General features: G+C 46.0%; 1 protein-coding gene across 5 annotated transcripts in view; it reads left to right on the top strand.

Annotated features, from left to right (window-relative positions):
- The first annotated feature begins 3,502 nt into the window (after nucleotides 1-3,502).
- The window catches only part of RMND5A (required for meiotic nuclear division 5 homolog A), a 69,256-nt gene continuing 63,388 nt past the window's right edge, over nucleotides 3,503-9,370 (top strand). For 3 of the 5 annotated variants that reach the window (XM_040496834.1, XM_040496832.1, XM_040496833.1), the window contains exon 1: nucleotides 3,503-3,804. In XM_040496834.1, the coding sequence (XP_040352768.1) occupies nucleotides 3,663-3,804 (142 nt within the window). In that variant the 5' untranslated portion in view covers nucleotides 3,503-3,662. The remainder of the gene's footprint in view (nucleotides 3,805-9,370) is intronic. The other 2 variants (XM_040496837.1, XM_040496835.1) reach the window with 2 other exon arrangements.

The following is a 9,370-nucleotide window of genomic DNA, read 5'->3' as shown; positions in this document are numbered from 1 at the left end:
AACCGACTGCGCCACCCAGGCGCCCCAGGTTATTTCTTTTTAAATTGAGGTATAATTGATATGTAACATTATATTAGTTTCAGGTGTACAACATGATTTGGTATTTGTATGATTATATCTGATCAGTGTATAATAATAGCTCTTACTGTGGGTCAGGCATTATGTTGAGTGTGATAGATGGATTATATCTCACTTAATTATTATAACAACCTTTTTAGGGGAATGAAGATTTATTTGATGTCACCGTAGGGGTAAAAGAAGCAATTATAATCTTGGAAATATCTCTGAGGTACTGATGATGAGAATGTGGAAGTTAAAAAGCCTCATTAGGACATTAGGAAGTTAGATTCAATAGAACGTGACATCTGACTACATGTAGAGGGTGAACTGAAAAAGGGAGGAGACAATCTGTATCCCTAGAGATACTGATGAGGACAAAATCCTGGGGAACACCAAGGATTCTGGGGTGAATGACGGCAGTTGACTTAGCAAAGCGATCTTGGCAAGATAGGTGGCAATGGAAACACATTAGTGGAGTTGAGGAATCTGATAAAGAAAAGATTTTTGAGAGTCCTATAGGTGAATTAAAGATGAGGATGGAAAAGTGGCAGTCGTACCTGGGAGGCAAGGTAATGCGGACAAAAACTGAGTAAAAGGGAGACAAGTTGATTTTGAAGGGAAGTATCAATATTTTTTTTGACATGCTGACTAGAGGTAATGAGTCCTCTGGACGATGATGTCTTACTGGTTGGAGGGAATGTGAAGTTAGAGTTTATGAAGCAGATCAAGGCTGGAGATGGGCAATTGTAATATGTTGTCCCAGGACAGCAGGTAAAGAGAAACAAGAAGGTTGAGAATAGAACCTGGGGCAAATGCCCACCCACCCAGAGGGCTAAATGAGAAAGAAGAGCCAGCAAGGAAGAAAGGGTGACTGAACCATACTAGGGCAATGTCAAGGGAGAATTTTACAAGTGGAAGTGAGTCATAATTTTCTTGCATTGCAGTGAGGTCAAGGGAAAAAAAAAAAACACTGTGAAAAAGGTGACTGAGCTTATCAAGGAGATCCTTGGAGAAAAGGGAGGAACAAGTGTGAAGGATTTGTCTGGGCATTTTGGCTGTGAAAGGAATGAGAGAAAAAGGGAAACAGCTTGGAAAGGGATAAATAAAGATTACCTCCACCCTCACCGCACCCCCCCCCCCCCCACCTCAACTCCCCAGATAGGCGAGTTCCATTCAGTCTGAAAGCAGAAAGGAGGAACCCAGTGCAAAGCAGGGGAAGAATATCTGAACAGAGGTGAGATGAAGCCAGCAGGCCAAAGGTTGGCAACTTAGAAGGGAAAAGAGGCTCCTGTTCCTCCAGGTACTTGACAACAGTTCACAAAATTGATGGTGCAGACAGAAATACTTTGAGAAGAGTGGCAGAGGATGCTGGAGCTGAATGTTTTTTTATCTTCTCAGTGATACTGCAATCAGGGCCATCTGTCAAGAAAGAGAAAGTTAAATGGGTTAGGTGGGGAGGAGAAAGGAGATATATAACAGCAGTCTGGGTTGCCCTTGAGAATCACCAAGAAATGAATGGAAGGATTGGGGACTACACCAACCTGATTGCATTTTAGGTTGCCATCCCAGATTTACATCTGGGAACTGACAATAGTAACAACCACCACCACCATTTATCATGTGGCTATTGCCTGCTTACTACAAGTGTTTTGATCTATTATCTCAATTTCCCAAGAATCCAATTAAGTATTAATTCCAATTATTTGCAAGTTATAAAAAAAGGAAATTGAAACACAAAAATATTTCACCTTAATTTAAAAAAAAAAAAAAAATCCCTACTACGTTGCCAGGCTCTGTTCCTGGGCCAGGAAAAAGACAGGCAAGCCTTGCCTTTATAGAGATTTACTGGAGAGGTGCAGGAGAAAAGTAAACGGATAAATGAACCAGATCATTTAAACTTTTAATAAATGGGGTGAAAATACGAAAACTGGGGATACACTTGATAGCATAATAAATATGATTAAGATGATACAGCCACGGAGGAGTGTGGGAAGGTAGAGGCTTTATTACCGGTCAGGGAGACGGCCCTCCTCAGGGGACAAGTGAGCTGAGAACTTCAGGATGAGAAAGGTGTACGGTCAAAGGAAAGGGTAAATGCAGAGGCTCTGAAGCAATTTACTAACATGGCTTTTGGAGGAAAGGTAACGTTTGCGCCACTGAAGCTTAGTGAACAAGGGGATACAGGCCAAGGTTGGAGGCACCATGGCAAGTCCGGGGAAGAATGTACGCAGAGGAAGTAACTCAATTTGTATCGATGGCATAAGGCGCCCGACAGCGGGAGCCAGGCTGTGGAGCCACTCTCCCACGAGAGTTTCGACTGCGGGAAGCTGCCTGTCCGCGCGGTGGGGAGGTTACCGGTCAGGAGAGGTCCCAGGCCTTGGGGCCATGGGGTTGAGGCCCGCGGGGGGTGGGGAGCGTGACCTCCCCGCGGCGCCAGCGTCCGGGCTTCACCGTTGGTCGCGCCGGGCCCTTCCCGGCGCCGGCCCGCGCGGCTAGCAAGCAGCTCTCCTCCCCCGCCCTCCAGCATCACCTCCGCCTGGAATTGTCGTCAGTGACTCCCGCCCGCAGCACCACCCGCCCCGCCCGGCTCGGTTTTTCGTCCGGGGCGGCGAGTCCAGCCTTCAAAACTTCGGAATGACAGTGCTCCCAGGAGTAATGGGGAGATGACATAAATTATGACCTGGGCGAACTCCTACAGGAAACAGACCTTTTCATCTCTGTCTTATTTTCCCTCATGGCTTTCCAGAAACAACTTGGTTCCAGTATGTACTCCAAAGTCACCCCCTCCAACAGCGAGACTATTGGTTTGGCCCCTAGACCCGGATTGGCTGAAGGTTTACGCCTCGGTCAGGGATTGGAGGACGTTTGTTCCTTAGGTATACTCCGCGCCCATTGGCTCTTTTTCCCCGTTTCTGGGCGGAGTGGTTAGGGACGGTTTCCACCCTCTTGTTTACGGAGAGCGTAGTTGTAGCGCTCTGCAAGCTCCGGGGCTGTCTCCAAAGTTCCTTATTTAGCTCCTTGGACCAATTGGGTTCTTGCTCCACCCTCGCCCTCTCCCTTGCACGCTTACCCGCGTGGTACTGCCCACACCTTTAGAGCGGCGGCGCGAGCGGACGCCCGTCGCGTTCCTCCGCCCGCGCTCTCCAGGCTGCTCCCCCCTCTAGTGTGCGCTTGGTACGGCCCGCGCCGCCTCTCTCCCTTGCTGGGGTGGCTGCCCCCCCCCCTCGGGTCGGCGGCGCTTGGTGCCGCCCGGGAGAACCAGGTCATCGGTCGGTTTCCGTGAAAACAAAAACAATCGGCGGCGCCGCTGCGGGCAGCCGAACGCGGCGAGTGAGGACCAGGGTCGCGGGGCCGGGTGGGGAGAGCAAGCGGGAGCGGCGGCGACGTTCCCGGGGGCCGTGGGGGGGGCATGGGGCAGGCGGGCACTGGCTGCGCGGGGCTCCCCCGGCGCCGCGGCTAGCGCGCCCGCTGCCTCGGCCGCTTCAGCCGCCCGCGCCGCCCGCCTGGGGGACGAGGAGCAGGACGCGGCCTCGGCCGGGCCCGGGCCGAACGGCTGCGGATACCCGGGCGCCGGGGAGCCTGGCGCCGCCGCCACCTCCGGGATGGATCAGTGCGTGACGGTGGAGCGCGAGCTGGAGAAGGTGCTGCACAAGTTCTCGGGCTATGGGCAGCTGTGCGAGCGCGGCCTGGAGGAGCTCATCGACTACACCGGCGGCCTCAAGCACGAGATCCTGCAGAGCCACGGTAGGGCGGCCCGGGTGGGCGCGCGGGGCAGGGCCCGGCCCCTCGGGCCCCGGCGGGCCAGCAGTGGTGCCCTCTGGAGGGCCGGGTCCTCGCCTCCCCCCGAAGCGCGGAGACCCCCCTCCTCCTCAGCCCTCTTGTGACTTTTCCTCCTGTTTCCCTCGAACCTGCCCCGACCTCGTTGTCAATTGAGAGTGAGCGCGATCCACCCGGAAACCCATCCCCGAACCGCGAGTTCCAGCCGGGTTAAACGCGTGGGTGGCCAGTCCGTGGCACCTGCAAACTGCCGCCCTCCGGAGGTGGGCGCCCCTCACCCCGCCCGGCGCTCTCGGGTTGTCCCCGCGGGCTGAAGGTGCGCTAATTGCGTTGGACCCAAGGGTCTGGGTGATAAGAGGGTCAGTGCAGGAAGCCCCTTTTTCCTCTTCTCATGCCCCAAATCCTTGACCCAGGGACTTACTTTCCAAGTCTTTTTTTTTTTTTTTTTTGTTTCTTTTCTTTCTTTCTTTTAAAATTAGAAAGTCGAGTGTTATCCTTAGCTGCGGGTTAACAGAACAGCCGCTGCTGCAACTTCATGATTTGACTGCTGTGTGGAAGGAAGCAGCTCTTCAACTCCGCAGCAGCACAGACCTGATTCCTAGGAAGCTAGCTGAATCGAGCTGTTCAGCTCTCCTAGTGTAGCATGAGAAAGAACAGGCAACTTTCCTGAAGAAAATTGTGGCACGCGTTGTTAGTTACTTGCCTTACCTGGTCAGATTTTTACTTGTTTTCCCTTTAGAAAACAGATTTTCTATAGAAGGTGTTTTACCTAGATTATTTTGTTATTGCTCTAGGACCTGGGGGCAGATACTTGGCCGAAGTTAGCTTTGGAAGCTGATTGGGAAGGGTTTTTGGTTTTGTTTTTTTTTTTAATAACATTGAAGGTCTGGTACCTTTAATTGCATTATTCATAGAGGTGATTTCTTCTGATCAAAAAAGGATTTTATTTAATGGACTTATTCAAGAGTTTGGGGCAGTGTTCTCAGCTAGGTTGAACAGAAATTTATGGAAAGGAAAGTTTGGTATTTGGGGTGAAATGCAGGACTTTGGCAGGTGACGTGAAGGCAGGGGCACCACCTGAGCTGCTTCTTCCTTCTGTGCCCTTCTTTCATGACTCCTTTCAGTTGAGAGCAAGTGCTAGCCCATGGTAAGGGAGTCCATAACATCCCATTCTGGACATGGCAGTCACTTTGGAACTCTGGGGAAGGAGCAAGCCTGCAACGATAGTGGGAATAGGAGTTAAAATATTAATACGGAAACATAAGCAGACCTAGATGGCTGCCTGTAAAGGGGGAAGTGGAGGTGGGAGTTGAGTGCGAATCCTGGGAAGGCTCTGGTGAATTTGGTTGTGGGACAAAGCGGAAGGGCTAAGGAAGATGGAGGCAAGGGCTTAATGTTTACTGGTGGCTAAAGATGCATAGTTAGAATCTGAGGGGAAAGTGAGGTCCAATATAGATCCTTGGTGTATCACTGCTACAGAGGAGAGTGAAGGAAGTCATGTAGACTGGAGGGAGGAAAGACTCCAGGGTCTAACCACACCTTGAACTCTTGGAGAGTGGAGGGCCATGGAGGAGCCAGCAGAAACAGAAAAGGGTAGGAGCTTAGAAAAAGAGAAGTTGGTCAGCTGGTATCGGGCTGTTGGGAGTCAGTGACCCTCTGTGCTTGGAGCTTCATAGAGTTCAAATAAACTAGATTAGTGGGAGTTAAGAAAACTGTGTAAACTGAAGTGTAGGGAAGCCTAAAGCTGTTTAAGTAAAGCGGTGGGAGGTGTGTGTGTGTGTGTGTGTGTGTGTGCGCGCGCGCGCCCCGCGTGCCCTTGTGTGTCCACCTGCTTGTCCATCCGTTCCAGGGAATCTATGTCTTGTTAAAGGCTGAAAGGAAGAGAATGAGTCAAGGGTCTAGACTTGAAGAGGTGGAAGGAGCATTTCCTTTTTAGGGACCAGGTCAGGATTGAGGGGATGGATAGGCAGAATTTGAGAGAGAAGATGAAAAGTGAAATACTTTCCTGTAAGAGAGGGGGGGATATTAATTGAAGGGGATGTGGTCGCAAGCCTCATTTTAGGGAATTTGGGACCCATCCTGGACGGATAAGATAATTGCCAGAAATTGCTGGAGCAGGAGTTTGTTTTAGACAAATTGTTTTTGCTTGGTATCAGCTAACTTTGCAAGGAATATATGTAGTCTGAGGGTATTAGCCACAGATTGTGCCATGCTATTCAAACAGTCTGACTTGGTGAATTGCCTGTGTTCCACTTTCAACCTATTTTTTACTGTGTTGTCTACCAAATTGCAGTTTGATATTGCAATTCTTTAATTTTCTTGAATTCTTTATTAATAGGAACAAGTGACTAAAGGCAGTTATGAAACATAAAAGAAAAAATAAATACTGCAAGTGCCAGGTCTAGTTTCCAAAACAGAATGGTTTTTCTTATGGTGTTCTTAGGTGTGAAGGCAAACATCATGCTTTGGTATCTGGGTTATGGTAATTTTCAAAGCAGATAATTTCTAATGTTCTTTGCTCAGGATGTGGGTATTACATTTGTATCTTAAATATACCCTTTCTAAAGTTAGGTCTACTGAAATCTGAATTTAGAACTGCATTTTCAAGTGAATGTGCTTGTCTAGGCAATTGATCTTGTGGGCTCCTGTGACATGAGAGAGGGTCTCCAATTGGGACCATCTGTCAGGGCTTTGGATCTCACTCTCTGGGGTTATTGTGATAATATTCTTGTAAGAATGTAATGTGCATAAAGTAGAATCTTGGGAACCATATGGATTCCCCAAGATGGCATCATACTGATGGAGAGTAACTGTCTGATTTGGAAGTATCTTTTTGGCTACAGTCAGGGGATCAGTATAGTTTTTGAGGGTGATTTACATTTTCTTGGGTTTAGATGTCTTTTTTCTAAAGTGAGCAAACCATATTAAATGAGGACAGTTAGGATAGTTTGCGGTGGGAACTGATCATGCATAAATGAAGTTTACTTAGGAAGCCCATTGACAACTCTTGTCCACCCTCATCACTCTTATTCCAGATTGTGAGACTGCCCAGAGGGGGCTTGCCTGGCAGATGGCCTGGCAGTAGTCCTGCAGTGAGCCCTACAATCTCTTTTCATCTGCTCTAAATTGCCTCTATATAGCCTAGAATTCTTTCATATAAACTTTCTTTAATTAACTGTTTCTTTTAAAATGCACTTTTCTTAATTCAGATACCTTTGGGAGAATAAGGTGAGGTGGATGGTCACTCACACCTGGAGGATTAGTTTGTGCTCTGCCATTTAATCCACTCCTCACCAAGTCTGGCCTGGGAGAAGGAAAAAAAAAATTTTTTTTAATTAATTTTTTAATGGGAATGTGAGGCCTGAGACTGAGGAGTAATTTCAGAGTATAAGGCTCTGACAGACAAGTGCAGGCTTCGACTGGGTCGTGGCCAGTGTTTTGGTGGTTGAGGGGCAACATAGCAGTAACAGAAGTGCGAAGAGGCAGTAAAGAATCACAGAGAATACTAAACAGAAGTTCTGCCGGAGCCTGATTCATTCCTCTTCCTGGAGACTGATCGACTGTAAAGGCTTTCTTCAGGCCCTAGAACTGCCTTGGAAACCTTAGGGTGGTAGATTGCAGGATGGGAGAGTGAGCCAGAGCCTGCAGAGTGAGGTATCTGAGGTAAAAGGGATTAGAGATGACTGTTGACAGCACATGAAAGGTCTGTGGAAAGGAATACCATTTTTTAGCGTCATTAGCCAAAAGTTCAAGGATTGTACCAAGCTCTGAGTCTTACCCTTACTTTATTTAAACTTCAGGTTTGCTTAATTTCCGTAACTCTTAAGAAAGAGGAGAGCACTGGTGTCATTTAGTTGTACCAGCTTTTCAGTGAGTTCCCCCGTATGCATGAAGTTTGAGCTAGTTTAGGATTCAGTATGGTTGATTCTGTTTGGTGATCATTCCTGGTGAGCCTTTGATCTTTGGGTAATGCACAAGTGGTTTTCAAACTTGACTCACACATACGCACTCTTTTTTTTCCCCAGATAGATTCATGATTTCACTTAAATAGATTTAGTCTCATTGTAAGCACTAGTATTTGTGAAGTCATTGATTTGGTGTACTAGGTATAATAAACTATTAAAAGCAAATGCATAACTATTAAAATATTGTTTCACATACAGTTAAAGTCACCATTTGCATCAATGGTATGGAAACCATACTTTGGACAACCCTTAATTAACAGTATGGATAAATGTTGGTGATTTGACTTGTGATTATTTGTATGCTTTTTAGCAATTTTTTTCTTTTGGCAAATACATTTTGTTTCCCACTAGCACTTCTGTTCTGGAAGGGAGAGCAAAAAAGAACTATATATCATGTTTTGCTGGTATTCTGATTTCACATTTGGTGAGTAGAGAATGGACTGAAACAATAGAGTAGCATTTATGATGTGTCTGAAGTATATTTTGGAAAATTACTATCTTTGTAAGAGTCAAAAGTGTGTAGTATTTTAAAAAATTATTTCTAGGCTATTACAGAGAGTTATAATGTAGTTTCTGAAAATGAGTCTCAGTGAATTTTCTAAATTTTAATTTTATTTGAGTAGGTAGTATGTTCAAATGGTATAAATTCAAATAATAAAAAAGGATACTCACTAAGAAATCTCCTTCCTACTCTTTCTTATTTCTGGACCACCTAGTCTTCTACCTCATACAAAGATGCTAGCTTGCTTCCAGGAAAATTTTAAAGAAAATTCAGGGAAATGGTAATTTGTCACTATTCCTTTTTACTTTGAGGTACGGAACATGTAGTTCTACTTATTGTGATTTAAGCTTAGTATTATTGCAGTTTGCAAGCTGGTAAAGACAACTTAATTTGTAGGAGTGATCAATACATGTATTTGTATTGAGATTGAGAGAATAAGGACTTTAAATTTTGAATTGAATAAAATTTGATATCTACATTTAACATCTAGTGTGGAAAGTAGCAGATAAGTAGGTCAGAAAAGTTAGGGTGGATAACAGTAGTCATTGTTCAAATATCTAAGAGAAGAATAGAGCAGTTAAGGCACTACTTGGGCTGTTTTAGATGGTGAGAAGAATAGGTTCGTGTGGGCATTTCCAGTTAGGTTTAGAAGCAGATTTAACTTTGTCAGCCATTCCTTTCCAGGCTCTTTCAGGAGATAATTCTTTGTTATTTGGCTCATTATTCATTCATTCAATACACCAGGAGGCTAGTATATTACTCAGGATTCTTTTGATTGCAAGTGGCAATCAAATAGTTTTAATTAAAGTGGGCTTTGTTGACTCATGACTAAATAGGCTGAGGTAAGGCCAGCTGGCTCCAGGACTAGAGAAGGTACCATAAGGACTGGTCTTTTTCTCTTCCTCACTCACCTGTGCTGTCCATGGTTGGCTTCATTCTCAGAGGAGCTTTCTCTACACGGAAGTTAAAGGTGACCAATGGAGTTCATGTCATCCTTATCCTGCTAGTGATCCTAAAGACAGGAACATGCCTTTTTTCCCCTTGTATTTTCTTTTTTTTTTTTTTT

Source organism: Herpailurus yagouaroundi, unplaced genomic scaffold (genome assembly GCF_014898765.1).
Source record: "Herpailurus yagouaroundi ecotype Mexico unplaced genomic scaffold, PumYag 188, whole genome shotgun sequence".
NCBI classification, from domain to species: domain Eukaryota; kingdom Metazoa; phylum Chordata; class Mammalia; order Carnivora; family Felidae; genus Herpailurus; species Herpailurus yagouaroundi.
This window is presented reverse-complemented; position numbering and strand designations above follow the sequence as displayed.